The sequence below is a fragment of the Paramormyrops kingsleyae genome, chromosome 13, assembly GCF_048594095.1.
Source record: "Paramormyrops kingsleyae isolate MSU_618 chromosome 13, PKINGS_0.4, whole genome shotgun sequence".
Taxonomy (NCBI): domain Eukaryota; kingdom Metazoa; phylum Chordata; class Actinopteri; order Osteoglossiformes; family Mormyridae; genus Paramormyrops; species Paramormyrops kingsleyae.
The window spans coordinates 13,758,388-13,776,354 of record NC_132809.1 but is presented as its reverse complement, the minus strand read 5'-3'; the positions used below and the strand labels follow the sequence as shown (position 1 = coordinate 13,776,354).

General features: G+C 50.1%; 1 protein-coding gene across 3 annotated transcripts; it reads left to right on the top strand.

The window, feature by feature from the left end:
* Positions 1 to 546: 546 nt before the first annotated feature.
* hsd17b12a (hydroxysteroid (17-beta) dehydrogenase 12a) lies at positions 547 to 17,908 on the top strand. Of its 3 annotated transcripts, none has more exons than XM_072698234.1 (11): positions 547 to 627; positions 9,884 to 9,930; positions 10,633 to 10,708; positions 13,011 to 13,118; positions 13,562 to 13,626; positions 13,826 to 13,870; positions 14,886 to 14,920; positions 15,559 to 15,640; positions 15,841 to 15,906; positions 16,059 to 16,208; positions 16,692 to 17,908. In XM_072698234.1, coding segments are annotated over exons 1-11 (783 nt in total). In that variant the 5' UTR covers positions 547 to 626; the 3' UTR covers positions 16,800 to 17,908. The 3 variants fall into 3 exon arrangements, with proteins under 3 accessions (XP_072554335.1, XP_072554333.1, XP_072554334.1); XM_072698232.1 differs by lacking the exon at positions 547 to 627 and adding an exon at positions 641 to 946; XM_072698233.1 differs by lacking the exon at positions 547 to 627 and adding an exon at positions 957 to 1,576.
* Positions 17,909 to 17,967: the final 59 nt, after the last annotated feature.

Genomic DNA, 17,967 nt, shown 5'->3' with positions numbered 1-17,967 from the left:
GCGTGCAGGGATTCTGGGAGCTGTAGTCCACGGAAGGCTGCTTTCTGTGGCGCTTCTGTGGTCACACATGAAACGCGTGCAGGGATATACATTATGTCTACGAGACTAAATAACATTTTAAAGGTAGATAAAAGAAGAATTCACGAAAGTCCTTCTCTGGTGCCGCAGTATTTTAATGCTGAAGAGCGAATCGTTTGAGCAACAAAAACTCAGAGGATCTTGATTGGCACTCATATTAACGTATGAATTGTTCAAAAAGCACCACTGTAGGAGGGACTTGAGGATAAGGGTATGCACCAATCGGAATTACTGTCCATTCATAAAATGGTATGGGCAGAACAGCGAACGCGTGGGTTTAAGGTGTTTTGTAATACTCCCTCCGACAGTGAAACTTGCGCGAAGTAGAGCCAATAAAATCCTAGATTTCAGGTTGCTGTAATGCCTGTCCAATCAGTTCTTATACAAGACTGAAACAAGCCCTCCCCTAGTATTCCTAAAAAAAGGGGATGAATGAGAGGAACCTTCGGCAGACGACGCCCAAATTCACCAAACACAGAGGAGAATCCTTTGATTGACAAGATATTCACCCAATCTTCACTAGAGATGGGCTTGCCAGGAGCCGAAAGAGTAGGTGGGGGGCGTGCACTCCAATCTGTGCAGACTCTTAAAGAGTTGTGTCATGCTGCTGCTTTAGCTTAAAGGGATCTCACGTTATAGGGTAATTTAATTTCAAATTCACGCTTTGGCACTGTTTTGTAAGTCGCTGTCATGCAGTCGTTCACCGTTAAGGTCTTACTACACTGGGCTGAGGCGCCTTTGTACTGGGTTGGTGCTTTTACAGCGGCCTGGGTATCGGTGTGGTTTGTCTACCGATTGCTCCTGGGGCTTCGGATATGGGTGTTGGGGAATGGCCAATTGATCTCCACTAAGCTTGGGAAATGGGCAGGTGAGTTGACTAGGATCGGCTGTGTTCATATTTCTTATAGTGTCTAACTATGGGGGGGAAATAAAATGCCAATTGTCATAGTATGACAGGGGAGCAGATCGCTGGCTGTTAACATCGTCATCACATATATTTCAGATGTTTACAATCCTTTGAAATACACAAAATTAATTCAGCATGGTTTTAGTGTTAACTCGCTTTATTGACTATTGAAATGTGTTAGAACAATATGCTTCGATTGTAAGTTAAACTGTTATCGATTTATGTACAAAGCATTTTTGAAATAGCGTTTTAATTGGAAACCTAGGTAAAATTTTACCTAATGTACCTGTGTATGAGGTCTTTTCGTAGAATTCAGGGTCTGCGCATCTTTTTTTTTAAAAAATGATTTTAATATGCAGAATTACATTTTTCTCCACTCTCATATTAATCTGACTTGGATAAGAAATTAGATAAATGTTACTGGTTAAACAGAATAATCGCACCCCCTTTGAATGTAATCGATCACACTTCAAACATGCACAGTGTGCATCCACTACTGCGTCACCGAGCGCGCTTGGTGGGAATGCGTCTCGTGCATAATGAGCGCGTCTGGCGGCGTTGATGGCGAGTGCGAGATCCCTCAAACCGCAGGTATTTACTTGGCCCAGTTCGACCCACTTATCCATCCCCCAATCTCTTCCGCGAGCTGCACTTCTTAAAATTTTGTTCCATTCCTTTTAATTGGGTTGCGTTTAATCACGTTCTATCCATGGACTTATGTACACCATTTACTGAACCAGCTCAAAAACCGAGTATTACATGCTTTACGTTGTATCTTCTGCTTGGAGCAACGAGTGAAAGGTATTATGGCGATAAAATAATTTGACGTCATTATTAATGACATGAAAATCTAGATCTGCGTACACCACAATTAAAGTTACATTGCATGAGGTGGGGGTGAGCTGTATCATTAACAAGCACGAATATTCTTGTTCCGTTGGTTTCAGCGCCCCGGGTTCCACTTGCACCACTTGCGTGAAAGTCGCTTGTTGCCTGGTGATCCGCTTACTTGTACAAAAATGTACACTATGCACGAATGACTCATTTTTGCTCTCCAGTACTGAGTTAGTTCCTTTTCAGTGGGTGGGCAAACCTGTTGGGTTAAGGGAAAAAAACATGGAGGAAGCACTCCCAGTAACCGACAGTGGAGATTTCAGGTCTGACCAGTCTAGAAGTTGGAATAAGTTGAGTTCCAGGCTACGACACATGAACTAGTGCCAGGGGTTGCCAGCGCGCAAATACGCGGCCACCAACGAGTTTTACTTGCACTCGTTCCTGCTATGCTGGTCCCAGGTGTCGCAAGTCTGCCATTTTAGACAAGGCTCTTTATTCTATCTGATATGCGACATTCCTTTGCTATTACTATGTGATGTCAGATTAATGACTGTTACTTTCAGAGCAGGATGCTTGCCACGTGAGTGTGTCTGTTGCTTAACAAGACTTCGATAAACGTGCCTTGCATGCATCAGCAGCTCCGCGTTTCCTGACTGTAACTTTTGCTTGGCTTTTTGCTGAAACCAATCATTCCAACACCGCAGAAAATATTTGCTGCTTCTATAAATAGCATATTGCAGTAATAGCCTAGGTGACGTACTCTAGAAGCAAAAGTTTATGAAGTGCTAATAAGTTACACTAAAGCGTATGAAGTATTCGGCTATATATTTTTAAACTATTGTGTAGCAGGGATTTTTATCTTTACCACGTCAACGCAACTGCTCTCCTAACAAGGTGATGTGGAACAATCTACCTTTAACCCCATTATTTACATAGTTTATTTTAATAATAATAATACATTTTATTTATATAGCGCTTTTACAAGAACTCAGATTTTAACTACCTCACGATGAATTTAAAATATAATTAATGTCCTGAGAGCGCTACACGGCATCGAACCCTGACCCTCTAAAGCTCTGCTTGGTGAGCGAGGGGGTTCCCTCTTTGGTCGCTGTGGCCCGTGTCCTGCGGAGATTCCGATTGTGTTGCGTCGGAGACCCCTGCTGGTGAACTCGAGTATAACGCGGTGAACGTGAATCGCAGTGATTTTTTAATTTCATTTATTTTATTTATTTTTTTGCTCGTGAGAATTCACATCTCTTTTGATAATGTGTACCTTCCTAGGCTATTTGACGTACGTCATATCTTTGCCTTTGTCATGGGCTATAAAGAATAATTGTTAGATTGTCGTCGTCCCCTTTTTTAAGGTTGGTGATTCTATGTAAGATGCTGAATGACATCTTCTTTGTGCCCAGATCCATGGTGATTATATATCAATGCAGTCAGTTGCTGAAGCAGTGCAACAGCGCAAAATTGCCCAGGGACTGGGGGAGACCACAGGACAGTGGGTGGTGGTCATTGGTCTCCATAGCAAAGCGTTTCTGCCCCGAGGGTCGCGATCCGGGCTTTGGGGGTCGAGTACCGCAGACACATGGAGTTTAGTCCATCATGGTGGCTGATCTTACAATAACTAGCTTTGGGGGTATTTTAGGGTGCTGGCACATTGCTTCATCTCTGTCCCTCCCTGTGCACCCTGACTCCCCATGAAGGAAATGTTTATTAAATACATTTCTGTGTAAGAGGTTTGAGGCATTCTTGCTTTAACCCCCCCCCCCCCCCCCCCAACTCTGACATCGAGGCAATTTCTGCAGCATTCGTGTCTGTTATGGGGTCTATACTCTCTGAAAGGGTGGCTTTTTATGAATAGTCTTGGCACCATTCACGGCACAGAGACGCGCACATGTGTGAATGAACCGCTGCATGTTCCCCGGCGCGTGTGAATCGGCGGGATGCCGGTCCCTGCCTGTCAACGGCCTTTCCCAGCTCATGGACATTAATCTCCCCGCCTCTTGTGAATGGCGCCTCTGACTGGCTGTTGAGATTGAGAGACAGGGAGGGGGTGAGAGAGAGGGTCCTTTTCTGCTGTGTGGGGTGGGGATTCGGGGAGGTTATGATGCAGCCGCTCACGTGACCAACACCTTCAGTGACACGTGCTGCCACTGAGGCTGCTGGGTAAACCGCGACTCCTCATTTCCCGCTCTGCTCTCCGCCCCCCCCCCCACCTCAGATGAGCCTATCTCCATCGCTGATCTCTCATTCTCTGTCTCTCCGTTTGCACAGAACAGTCTCCTCCCAATCCACCTCCCTCTCTCTCTCCCTCCCTCCCTCTCTCCCTCCCCTTGCAGAGAACCATCTTTCCCCAACCCTCCCTCCCTCCCTTATCTGTGTCACGACTCACATTTAAAAAATTTGTATAAAGAAACCAGATATTCTGACTGTCTTTTCTGCAAAAGCTCATCATTGTTCCATCACAAAAATTCTTTTAAAAAAAAAAAAGTAAAATAAACATGAATACCCCCCCAATCTTCACAACACACATTAACGCCACAGTATCAGAGATGTGTAGTATTTTGTCCCTAAGGTTTTTAACCCTAGTGCTCAGCCTGCAGCCCCGTGGACTTGCCCTGCTCTTCTTGCCTGTCTTCTGCCCCTGGCTCTGACACTGCAGCCCTGCAGTGCATCCTGCTTCTCAGATACATCCCTGCTTCTCTATTTTCTAGATTCTCCAGTTGTTTTAGCTGCTAATCTTGTCAGTGGTCGGTCCGCTCAGGTGTTCAAGGTCATTCCCTCATGTGTGTTGATTAATCCCCCCCAGGGGGGCGATGTGCACGTCATCAGCGATGGATAGAAATGGTATCCTGGGGTTGTGCAATGTGCCGTAAAGTTTGCCCGCCGACTCTAGTGGGTACTGTAGAATTTCATGCTTTTCCAGTTACCCTGGATTCCAGTCGTGTCGCGGCGCGTGTGTTTTTACGGCAGCGTTCCCATTTTTGGTCCTGGTGTACCATGGCCTCTGTGTAGGTTGCGGTTGGCGTGATTTTCTTTTTTATTTTAATTCAGTTAAAATGGTTCCGGCGGCGATACTCTGGTGGTCAGGGAGCCCGTGAATACTATTTATGAACCAGTATTTTTTAAATTTTAAACAATGAAACCCCAAATGTAGCCTCTTCCCTACAGACCCTGTATGTTGTCATGCCGGTTTGAGAGTGACACGTCTTGAGGGAGGTGCAGAGGGCGCTGTGCCGCGCTGTGCCGCGTTGTGCCGCGCTGTGCCGCGCTGTGCCGCGTTGTGCCGCGCTGTGCCGCGCTGTGCCGCGTTGTGCCGCGCTGTGCCGCCCTGTGCCGCCCTGTGCCGCTGAACCCTCCAGCAGTGAGGGATGGGCCTGGCCAGGGAGCACAGGATTGCATAACTGCACACATAGGTGAGCGTTCAAGGACAGCGGCCGCAGAGGGTCTGGGTGGGGCCAGGGGCTGGGGGGGGGGGGGGGAAGGGCACCACAAGGTGGGGCAAATATGGTCTGCAGCAGCAGGCTGGTTTTCAGTGGCTGTTTTTTGCAGGCAAAAAAAAAAAGGAAGGCAGAGGGAAGTGTTGCAGCAGTGGTATGGAGACAGGCTCGCTGCTTCGTGAGGGTAGGGGTGGGTGATTGGTGGGGGGGTGGGACTGCAGGCCACCGGCGCCCCCCTGTGCCTGCTGTGTGGTAGAGGCTTGTGGACTCACGGCCATGCCTGCTGGGAAGGGGGTCGAGCGTGATGCGGGGGTGGGGTGGAGCTGGGTCTGTGTGGGGGGAGGGAGCATGCGAGAGCAGCAGGCAGGGAGGGGGGAGCGAGGGAGGGGCAGTGTCTCGTTGGTATTCGACTGCTGCTGCCGTACCAGACAAGGCTGCGGAGCCGGCTGCTATTTTTAATCTCGCTGCTGCTTTTTTTAGCCCCTGGAATATTTAGCGGGAGCAGCAGCGGCAGTGTGCTGCTGTAGGGATGTCAGTGTTTCCCAGTGTGCTGCTGTAGGGATGTCAGTGTTTCCCAGTGTGCTGCTGTAGGGATGTCAGTGTTTCCCAGTGTGCTGCTGTAGGATCCCAGTGTGCTGCTGTAGGGATGTCAGTGTTTCCCAGTGTGCTGCTGTAGGATCCCAGTGTGCTGCTGTAGGGATGTCAGTGTTTCCCAGTGTGCTGCTGTAGGGATGTCAGTGTTTCCCAGTGTGCTGCTGTAGGATCCCAGTGTGCTGCTGTAGGGATGTCAGTGTTTCCCAGTGTGCTGCTGTAGGGATGTCAGTGTTTCCCAGTGTGCTGCTGTAGGATCCCAGTGTGCTGCTGTAGGGATGTCAGTGTTTCCCAGTGTGCTGCTGTAGGGATGTCAGTGTTTCCCAGTGTGCTGCTGTAGGGACGTCAGTGTTTCCCAGTGTGCTGCTGTAGGATCCCAGTGTGCTGCTGTAGGGATGTCAGTGTTTCCCAGTGTGCTGCTGTAGGATCCCAGTGTGCTGCTGTAGGGATGTCAGTGTTTCCCAGTGTGCTGCCGTAGGGACGTCAGTGTTTGCCAGTGTGCTGCCGTAGGGACGTCAGTGTTTGCCAGTGTGCTGCCGTAGGGACGTCAGTGTTTGCCAGTGTGCTGCCGTAGGGACGTCAGTGTTTCCCAGTGTGCTGCCGTAGGGACGTCAGTGTTTCCCAGTGTGCTGCCGTAGGGACGTCAGTGTTTCCCAGTGTGCTGCCGTAGGGACGTCAGTGTTTCCCAGTGTGCTGCCGTAGGGACGTCAGTGTTTCCCAGTGTGCTGCCGTAGGGACGTCAGTGTTTCCCAGTGTGCTGCCGTAGGGACGTCAGTGTTTCCCAGTGTGCTGCCGTAGGGATGTCAGTGTTTCCCAGTGTGCTGCCGTAGGGATGTCAGTGTTTCCCAGTGTGCTGCCGTAAGGACGCCAGTGTGCTGCCGTAGGGACGTCAGTGTTTGCCAGTGTGCTGCCGTAGGGACGTCAGTGTTTGCCAGTGTGCTGCCGTAGGGATGTCAGTGTTTGCCAGTGTGCTGCCGTAGGGATGTCAGTGTTTCCCAGTGTGCTGCTGTAGGGATGTCAGTGTTTCCCAGTGTGCTGCTGTAGGGATGTCAGTGTTTCCCAGTGTGCTGCTGTAGGATCCCAGTGTGCTGCTGTAGGGATGTCAGTGTTTCCCAGTGTGCTGCTGTAGGGATGTCAGTGTTTCCCAGTGTGCTGCTGTAGGGATGTCAGTGTTTCCCAGTGTGCTGCTGTAGGATCCCAGTGTGCTGCTGTAGGGATGTCAGTGTTTCCCAGTGTGCTGCTGTAGGATCCCAGTGTGCTGCTGTAGGGATGTCAGTGTTTCCCAGTGTGCTGCTGTAGGGATGTCAGTGTTTCCCAGTGTGCTGCTGTAGGGACGTCAGTGTTTCCCAGTGTGCTGCTGTAGGATCCCAGTGTGCTGCTGTAGGGATGTCAGTGTTTCCCAGTGTGCTGCTGTAGGATCCCAGTGTGCTGCTGTAGGGATGTCAGTGTTTCCCAGTGTGCTGCCGTAGGGACGTCAGTGTTTGCCAGTGTGCTGCCGTAGGGACGTCAGTGTTTGCCAGTGTGCTGCCGTAGGGACGTCAGTGTTTCTCAGTGTGCTGCCGTAGGGACGTCAGTGTTTGCCAGTGTGCTGCCGTAGGGACGTCAGTGTTTCCCAGTGTGCTGCCGTAGGGACGTCAGTGTTTCCCAGTGTGCTGCCGTAGGGACGTCAGTGTTTCCCAGTGTGCTGCCGTAGGGACGTCAGTGTTTCCCAGTGTGCTGCCGTAGGGACGTCAGTGTTTCCCAGTGTGCTGCCGTAGGGACGCCAGTGTGCTGCCGTAGGGACGTCAGTGTTTGCCAGTGTGCTGCCGTAGGGACGTCAGTGTTTGCCAGTGTGCTGCCGTAGGGATGTCAGTGTTTGCCAGTGTGCTGCCGTAGGGATGTCAGTGTTTCCCAGTGTGCTGCCGTAGGGACGCCAGTGTGCTGCCGTAGGGACGTCAGTGTTTGCCAGTGTGCTCATACACTAGTGCGTGTCTTCCCCATGCAGGGAGCTTGGCATTTTTAACCACCCCCACCCTGCCCCCCGACTCCCCGCCCCTGCACCCAGGACCCCAACCGAGCAGGAGATGAGATTTCAATCCCCCCAAAGCACCCGCCTCCCATATTCATGGTGCCCGTGTGGTCCTATGGATGGATGGACGTCAGAGGCGGTCATGTTGAGGCTGCTGTGTACAGACGCCACTGCTGCATGGCCTCGTTCTGCCGTGCGTCACTGACGTCATCGGCCCTTGATTGAAGGGAATTAAATCCCGGCGGGAGCTCGACTGGGAGAAGGGCAGCGTCCTGTAATGTTGTTACATGCAGAATATCGTGCAAAATATCACACACGCACTGAGCGATTGAGCTGTGGGCCTTCAGTGTGCTTTTTGCAGTTAAAAATCCAGCAGATATGACTGAGACTGCTGCCTTTAACGTTTAAGGACAGTGGTCCACCTTGAAGATAGTCCTGGGGAATCTGGGTGTCAGATGCCCGTGGTGCAATGAGTCTGTGATGACCGTGGTCTGTCCCCCCCCCCCCCCCAGGTTACCACTGAACAATATGAATGATCATTGCTCCGAACATGCAGGTTTACCTGCTTGAATATGATTGACCAAGGACCTCATGTATGTGCCAACAGCACGAGTTTAGAGCACAACTCTCCTGCATTCTGTTCCCAGTAGACACACGCACTGAGCTTTCCAGAGTATTGCAGTCGTTTGTGTGTGTGTGTGTGTGTGTGTGTGTGTGTGTGTGTGTGTGTGTGTGTGTGTGTGTGTGTGTGTGTGTGTGTGTGTGTGTGTGTGTGTGGATGTGAAAGAGAGAGAGAAAATTGGTAGCTCCACATGTCTGTGCACAACCACTGCATCTGCAGCACACACCACTGCCATACTGGGCCCCCTGGCATTGTGTAACAGGCTGGCACCTGAGCTAAAACCTGTTGCTATGGACGGCATTTTCCGTCGTTCCGCGGATTTGGGAGGACTTTGCTCACTTGCTGACTGTGACTTGGTACTGGTCCTCTGCAGGTAGAGAGCTAACTTACTGGGCCACCACTGTCTGAATCGGGAGAAACCGTCTGCACCCATCTGATTGATTACCTTTTCCTTTTTCACTCTCCTCCCCCCTCCCTGTAAATGACTCATTTCTACTCTTGGTTATTCCCCTTCTCCTTCTCTCTCCTCTGTGCCTTTCATTCTTTCGTTTCTATTTTTAGCAGCCCCCAGGATCTGTCCTTGCCCCCCCCCCCACCCCTTTTCTCAGCCTTATTGTTCGTCATCACCCTCTCCCTCCCCTCTCCTCCCTCTCCTCCCTCCCTCCCTCCCTCCCTCCCTCCCTCCCTCCCTCTCCTCTCCAGTGCAGCTACAGTGACTGCAAGCTGCCCATATTAATCTTTAATCAGCAGAGTTCTGTGGCTCTTGGGGTGCAGAGGTGTGTGTGTGTGTGTGTGTGTGTGTGTGTGTGTGTGTGTGTGTGCGCGTGCGTGCGTGCGTGTGTCTGTGTGTCCGTCCTGCCTAGGCCCTACCCTGTTGGCCAGTAGCAGTACTGGAAGGGAGAAGGTAAAGTAACCCACCCACCATTATTACAGGTATGAATACATACTGGTTTCCAATCCTCTCCTTCCCAGCATCCCCATTCAGACATGGACATGCTATCAGGTAGGGGGTGGCCCATAGGCAGAATGTGTAAAGCTGGTTTCTGGACAGGGTGAGGACTGTGGAGCAACTATGGTGGGACTGAGGTTCCAAGTTCTCTGGTCAGACGTCCCTGTTCCTGCAGTGGCCCATTCAGTAATTTTGGGTAGATGGACTGTTTTTTTTCATCTTCTAAGTGTCCAGCACAGCATGGCAGAGTCCGGGCAATATGGGAATGTAATCTGGGTAGGAGCTGCACCGCTGATGTGAGTGGTGCTCTATTTACAAACATGAATGGTGGTTCTGGTAATCCCCCCCCCCCCCCCCCCCCCCAAATAAAAATACTGAGCTTAAACACGTGCATCAGCCTTTTGTGACCTCTCACTCGCCCCCCCCCCCCCCCCATCCCCCCCCACAGTGGTGACAGGAGCCACAGATGGCATCGGGAAAGCCTATGCGAGGGAGGTAAGCTTCCTGGGCCTTGTATATATTTCATTTCGTTCACGGAAATCACGGTGACTCATCTGGAGAGGTTTCTCTGGGAGATCAGGGCAGGCGGGGGGGGGGGGGGGGGTGGTGGTTTACGAGGGCCTTTAATGTGCTGATGGGGTGGGTGGGGGGCTGAGCACGTATGCGTGCATGCCTTTCATGGACATGGTGCGGGTTTAACTCCTGAATTGACGTACCCCTTTGCTTGGGATTGTGATTCTGCGTTTAACCGCATGGATGAAGTGAGTCCAGATCCAAGCCTGACTAAAGCAGAGCTGACCTGCAGGTGGCGCTCAGCCGATTAGGCTCCTACACCTGGTCCCAGAAACACTAGTTGGTATCTGGCATCGCCCTCTACCATCTTTGAATGAGCAGTGAAGGTGACACCGTAGCTGATGCCTCTCATCAGAGGTGGACATATGTGATCCAGAAAGTAAAAATCCGGACCAAGATTTTGTTTCAACCAGTCCGTTCAGCAAAACAGCCTCTCTGTAACTGTGACTCTTTCAGGTTCCACCAACCAGCTGAGTATAATCTCAGTCTGGATTTTTACTTTCTGGATCTGAAATGTCCACCTCTACCCCTGATAGCCCTGTACTACTGGACTGTGGTGTTTTTCTTGTCGCTGGTACTGACGGTATTATTCTGTGTGCCCCCCCCCCCCCCCCCCCCCCACAGCTTGCCCGACGGGGCTTTGCCTTGGTCCTCATCAGCCGCTCCCAGGAGAAGTTGGATGACGTCTCAAAGTCGCTGGGTGAGTGCGCCCCCTGTCTGTGACCCTCTGGCGCCATCTCTCAGCATGCGATGGCTCCGTCTTTCTCCGTCTGCCCCTTCGCGTACGCTTTTCCAATGTGCCTATGATGCGCAATTTGGGCTCCATTCCCCCTTATTGAGTGGGTAGCTGCTGTTTCACTGGCTCGTGAAGTTCATTTTAACCCCCCTACCTCCACCGTGTATTACACACGAAGTCCCCATGGTCACAAAGATTATATAAAAAACTAAGGGTATAGGTTATTCGACAGGCCTGAGGTCTGAGATTTGAGGAAGCTCATGGGGGAAGGTTAAAGTCGCTTAAATGTTCCCTAGATAGTAATTGGCGTGTGTGCGTGTGAGGTTCCGTGTTGAATCCGTGCACAGTTGCTCTCCATTCAGTGGCAGCCAGTCTGATGTTAATGAGCTTGGCTATTTTTAGCCTTGTGCTGAAAGTCAGGCTGCTGACGTTGTGATGGGGAGGGGCTTCTCAGGCAGAGCACTGTCCGGGGGGAGGTGGGGGGGGGGGGTGCGGCTGTAAACAGTGGACAGCTCCCATTCTCACTGGGGGGGGTCACGGACACGCTTTGACACACCCGCTGGTGACGCCATTCCTGCAGGAGCAAGGAGAACGCCCCCCCCCCCCTCGCTCCACCCTACGGGGGTCATTGTGATCAGGGACAGAAGGGGTTTCAGCATCAGCACACGGTTGTGTGCGACGTCCCGCGAGGGCCTGGGGGGTGCGGGCTGTGGAGATGGATGGGCTGGGTGTCCTCAGTCCGCCTCCTCCCGTCGTGCCCGAAGGACCCGTCGCTGCCATGGTGTGGCTGCATGGCCTGAGCCTCTGGACGCTGACTGGCTCTGGAAGGGAAGCGTCACATGACGCCGTCACACAGCTGGCTGAGGAGGCCATACAGACGGACCTTTGGAAGCGGAAACCAAAAAAGCATCATTTTTTTGCCTTTTGGGTCAGTTCCCTCCTTCTCCGTGTGAGTCCGGAATCCCATTTGGATGGCTTGATGACCATCATGGAAAATGTATTTTTAGGAAGGAGCGCAGCGTGCAGGCGGTGAGGAGAAAGTCCGCAAGCCCCACCCAACCGGACGCAGGCTGTCACTTGCGTCTGCTCCCAGCCCCCCCCCCCCCCGCACATACACACAAACATCATAGCTCGTAGCGGCTGGTACGCCGGAGGCGTGGGAGGGGGTAGCATGGCAGTTTCCGCACCACCCCCCCTCTTCTTCCTTTGTTTCTCATTGGCTTATTCTGACTTGCAGTTCCAGTTATCTTTCTCTCGCATCTCCTCGTTTTTCTGAATGGGAGCACTGGAATTACAGGCTGGGCTGGCTGAATGGGAAACTGGTAGTGGCAGTTAGGAGCTGGTGGAGGGGCCTCCCCATTCCAGCACTGGCCAGCTGATAGGTGCTGGTGATGGGGATGTCAGTCTCCACATTGAGGTACTGATTTGTAGGGTCGGCCAGCGGTGGCACTATGCACGGTTTGTCTGGATAGGGCGTCGGCGGCTACAGGCAGAAATGGCGCCATTTTAATGGTAATCCCTGGTTTTGCAGCCGCCCCAAGTTCTGGGCTCTTGACGTCAGCTGAAGCGATGCCATTGGATGGGGATCTGCAGCTACCCAGTGTGTCGTTTCCATTGTCGTGCCTGTAGCCCAGTGAGGGGGGGGGGGGGAGAGGGGGCAGGAGGGGGTGGTGTCGGCCAAGTCACGAGCCGGGCGCGGAGGCTTCCAGGCCTGGCTACACCCCCCCCCCCCCCAAACACTGTATGTGTGTCATTTAAAGAGGTGCTATTTTGATTCTCCTTTTGATTTCAGGTCTAAAAAAATGCAGGCTTGACTTAAGAGGGATTTTCTTCATTCAGACCGAGTCTCGCCCAGTGTGTAGCTCTTGCACGGCCAGTGTCCCCTGCCTACGAGTTTTTTTGCGAATATTCACCATGTGGCACCTCGCAGGAATTTTCCTACTGTAATTCACTGAATGCTGTTCAGATAAATGGGTCTTAAGACAATAAATTCTAATTGCAGCGGGCGGAGGGGAGCAAGAGAGGGGGTGTTTGCCCAGTGCCCAGTGGTGCAGCGCCCCCTGCTGTATGTAAATGGTGTACTTGCACGGGTTAATCTCAGAAATCTGGGGAATGCTGGTTGTGTGGTAATGGTGGAACAGGCGCTGGGGGGTGGTGTTCGGGGGGGGTATCAACATGAGGATGAAGCAGAGGGCGGAAAACACAGAATCAGGGGAGGTACAACTGACTTCTCAGTTTTTCCATCCTCGTATTTCCATCTGCCCAGAGTGTCTGTACAATGTGGAGACGAAGACCATTTCTGTGGATTTTGGGTCCTTAGACGTGTATCGCACTATCGAAAGCGGATTGGCTGGCCTGGAGATCGGAGTCTTGGGTGAGGAGTCGTCTGGAATGGGAACTGCCCCCCCCCCCCCCCAATTCTTCCCTTTTGTTCCATCGCTTTCCCCCTATTGGCCCCTGGCAGGCCACCTACACCTTTATTTAATTTGGGATTAATCAAGAAAAACACTGTTCTGCCCAAACTGAATCTCCTCAGGAAATGGGCAGTGATCTGGCACTGTAAAGCCAGTCTTCAGCCCTAAGTTTGTGTGTGTGAGTGTGTGTGAGTGTGTGTGCCCCTCTGCTATATATTGCTTTGCCTTTCAAGTCCCATTTTTGCCAGTGCTGTGTGTTCCATGTGTGAGTTGCCAAGCATTAAGTGTCCCTCCACCACCACTGATTACTGAGCATTTGCTGCCACCTGCTGGCGATCAGAACTTCGTATTCTACGCGCAACAACGCTCCCAAGAACAGAAACATTTTATTTTTCCTCCTTAGTGAACAACGTTGGAATCTCCTATTACTACCCTGAGTTCTTCCTTAACATCCAGCATTTAGAAAGTGTGAGTTTTGATGTTTTTTTTCTCTCTCTCTTATTACATTTGGCTGTGTTTAGTTGTGCTTTTGCAGTCTCTATAAAGGTATATTATTGGCCAAAGAGATCATATTAAACTAATGCAGTAATTCAGATTATATGTTTATTTTTTTTTGCGTGTCATTTTTGTTTTCCATGAGTGTCACTTCTTTTCTTTTCCGTTTCAGTTCATCAACACCATGATAAACGTCAACATCTCGTCAGTCTGCCAGGTTGGTGCATGTTAGTTAATGAATCTGCATTCACTGCACTGACTGTTGGAGATACGGCTTCGTAGAGATATGATTGATGGGAGCCGCACTGTTCTCCAGCGCTGGGAGTGGGAGGGGCCTGAAGTGTGCCCCCCCCCCACCTCTGTTGTACCCACAATTTCTCTGGTTCCCAAAGCAACGGCAAACTACACCCCCACGATTTGCTATCCTCCACCCACGCAGATCTTCTCTTCATTTCCCCCTCTCTGCCTCTCCCCTTTCCTTGGCATCTAAACCCCACCCCCCCCCCCAATCTTTTAACTTTTTGACATGTCACCTCCCCACCCCCCCCGGACCTCCACAGCAGGCTGTCTGTGTGTTCATCGCAGTGGAAATGGTATTGAGTAACCGATTTTAACTGCGTAAATCTGCATGCTGCCCGCTATGTGTACATGTAGAATTAAACGTGATTATTCCGCACAACATTTAAAAATGCTTTGGGTTAAAAAACAATCAGCGATGTGGAATGAAAGGGGTCACACCTGTAGCATCAGGTGGCTAAATTCATTCCCTATCCTCACTTCTGGAAGAGTTTGGTGTGGATTTTTCATTATAATGCACATGAAGTGGATTACCTGAAATGTAAAGTGTATTTCACACAAGACGCACGATTAACGGGGGGGTTTCCGGGGAGTTTAATGGGAAGTGAAGATTTGTGAATTCTATATAGCCCCTCTTAGATTTTTGAATAAAGCCAAGTTTCACAAAGGATTTTCATTAATGATTTTAGATGATTTATATTAAATAGCGTAAACCAGTGTTTCCCAGTCTGGTCCTCAGGGACCCACAGACAGTCCATATTTTGCTATGGGGAGCTGGGAGGGAGGAAAAACATGGACCAGCTGTGGGTCCCCAAGGATCGGATTAAGAAACTCTGGTTTAAATGATCCAGGCTCTGTTTTTGCATTAGACCATTACAGGAAAAGCTGAATTTCTGACTCTGCCTTCTGGTAAAACTGTTCTTCTGTTTGTTCAGATGACACGCCTGGTGTTGCCCGGGATGGTGGAACGGTGAGTGGTGCCACTGGGATCTGGGGAGATTCCTCCTCTTTCACGGGGGAGTCACGGGAAGCCACTCCATGTTTACTCGTTAAACTGTATTAAATCCTTATCCCTGACCTGCTGCCTTTGTGAAAACCATAGGAATTAATAGGAATGTTCTGCATCGCAATCGTTTGGCTCCAAGCAGATATCAGGGTGCCTCATTTGATTTGTGGAGCCCACCCCCTCACCCCCTAAATCCCCATGTGACCTTTTTCCTCTTGAGTGAGTGTGCACGGAGAAGAGGGGCTTTTCCTTGGTCAGCACCCACCCCCCCACCCCAGCTAGCCCGAGCTTCGGGTATTCCGGTTCTCCTCTCTCCATCCTGCGGCTATGGGTGCACGGTGTGAGGAAACTGCTGCCATGGCAACACATGAGGCAGCCATGAATAGAGCCCGGCATGCTAGAGGGTGTGTGTGTGAGACAGAGAGTGTGCGAGGCAAAGTTAGATTAATGCATGCCGTACTGTGAGAGAAGGCAGGTATGTCTGCCTGTTCTCTGACCCCACCTACCCCACGTGTGGAGCATAAGTATCGCCCCCCCCCCCCCTTTCCAGCAGTCCAAACCCAGTCGGCAAAGAGCTGAGTCTGGGTATGCTTCTGTTTCAGGTCCAGGGGTGTGGTGCTCAACATCTCATCAGCAAGTGGCATGTACCCCATTCCCCTACTCACCGTTTACTCTGCCACCAAGGCAAGTAACTCAACTGTCCTAGTGCCACAAAAACGGGTTCATACTCCATAGTTGCATTTTAACTGTATGTTCATTTTCAAGCTGATTTTATTACTTTTTTTTGCATATGTAATGATGAACTGCCTTGCTGATTCCTGTGCTGCTGGCCACTGGATTTTCACTGCACATGCCAGCCTTTACACTGCATTCTCCCTTCTCAGGCATTTGTGGACTTTTTCTCACGAGGGCTTCATGCGGAGTATAAGAACAGAGGGATCATCGTGCAGGTGAGTCTCCGCCGGTCCTGCTTTCGCAGGCGGGGCAGGGCCCCTTCGTCTTGGAGCAGCTCGGTCTTGTGCTGGTTTTGTGGAAAGCGTCATTTTTTTTTTAAGGTGCAGATCTTTGAATGACCCTCCATTGTTCCTCACTGCATGCACAGAGCGTGCTCCCATTCTTCGTGGCCACGAAGATGACCAAAATCAGGAAGCCCACTCTGGATAAGCCCACCCCAGAACGCTATGTAGCTGCAGAGCTGTCGACTGTGGGTCTCCAGAACCAGACCAATGGCTATTTTCCCCATGCTATCATGGTGAGTAACTGTATCCCCCTGGAAAATGGCCAGCCTTTAAAGCTTGTAGCTGGTGTCTGTCCTATACAGGAGCGAAGCTAAGGTTTTGTCTTGGTTCGGGGGGCATTATATTAATATCTTGTATAATAAAATTTTAGTGGCAGTAAATGCAGAAGACTTGATGGGGGTGGCAAAAATAGTTTGTTGGAGGGGCACAATGAGGCGCTATTTCCTCTGCTGTCCCTCCAACCTCTGTCTGTTTACATGCACCAGATTCATGTTTTCTCTCTCTCATTTGCTCATTTCTCATAGGTGAATATATAACTAGCTGATGTCACACTACTTACTGCCTTAACAGGAAGTTGTCGCGATCAGCAGGGGTGCCCTAGGTGTAGGGCCCAGGGTTGTTCACCCTGCTACCCCTTTCCAAATTCCGCCCCTGGTCCAATAGCTGGCCTCCATCCACCTGTGCTAAAGGCCTCCTTTTCTGCTTTGTGCCCCCAGGGCTGGGTCACCACGGCCCTGGTTCCCATCAGTGTGGTCATCCATCTTGGCATGCAGATGCACAAGGCCCAGCGTGCCAGATACCTGAGAAGGAGGAAGCAGCACTGAAACCTCGTCATTGGCTGGAGGGGGACGTGGGAGGAGTCTTCTGATGCTGCCCTCTGACTCCTGTGATTTGTAGTTCGTGCTCATTCCCATTGAGTCGCTGTCTACAGAGTGCTATGCGTCGGTATTCCGGGATACTGGGCTCTGTCTTTTTTCTGGGGTTCGGGTTTCTGTCTCCGTCTTGTTTACATTGGGTGGGGTCTGCGTGTCCGTGAGACGGTGAATGTTTGGTGACGTATCGATGACCTGTGACAAGTGAAATGTCTCACAAAACGCGTTTGACCCAAAGGTGGAATTTCTGTCAGTCTTAACTTTTTTTCATATATATACACAAAAGCAACTTATTTCAAAGAATGTGGTTTCAGCTACCCTTTTTTAAAGATTGATAGAATCAACATTGTACCTCTGTGGCTATTTTGTGACATAATACTGGAGTTTGTCTGACGTGTAAAAAAAAAAAAAAAAAAAAAAATACTGTTCTAGATTTGTAGCTATTTTTTAAAATATATATATATATATATATATATATATTAGTGAGCAGGGGGTGGAGGCTCACTATCGAATTGCACTGTCCCAATTTCCTACATGAATTTTGCATTTTCCGTGTGACCCAATGAATGGCGGTGCTACTTTGATAGTATCTCTCACTCTACTGATGGAAAATTAAAGTGCCTTCGTGGTTGTTTAATATGTTGTTGTGCTTGTAGGGAAACTGGTCATGTTCAAAGAAGAGAGACTGGTATAATGTATCATTATATATTTAATATTTTACACTGCCAGGGTTTAAGTGTAGTAGTATTCAAGACCCCCCACATGACTACTCTACCTACATGTACTTTGCCAGATTTTGAGTGACTTGGATTAAGTCTGTTCAATTCAGTGGATGATGATCACTAATACTCCATACTGGAGTCATTTTCAGAATCTATTTCCCAGCTCTCTGAATGTGACTAGTATCCCAGAATCTGCTTTCCAAATAAATTATTTTATGCCAAAGCAAAAACACTATGCAGGGGAGATCTCTTAGCCTACAATGTAGCTGGTTGTCATAGCAGCCACCTGTATAACAATTGATGATTGCATGATATTGTCAATAAAATACGTTACTTGTGGAGAGTTTTGGTCTCTTTTTTTTGCACATTTCCTCACTGCCACGTGCTTAACTCGATAT

Bases quoted from the DNA above. Each gene is read 5' to 3' on its own strand.
- hsd17b12a (XM_072698232.1), top strand. From the start codon at position 769: ATGCAGTCGTTCACCGTTAAGGTCTTACTACACTGGGCTGAGGCGCCT. The intron at 10,709-13,010 runs GTGAGTGCGCCC...CCATCTGCCCAG, and splicing joins TGACGTCTCAAAGTCGCTGG to AGTGTCTGTACAATGTGGAG. The intron at 15,641-15,840 runs GCAAGTAACTCA...CTCCCTTCTCAG, and splicing joins CCGTTTACTCTGCCACCAAG to GCATTTGTGGACTTTTTCTC.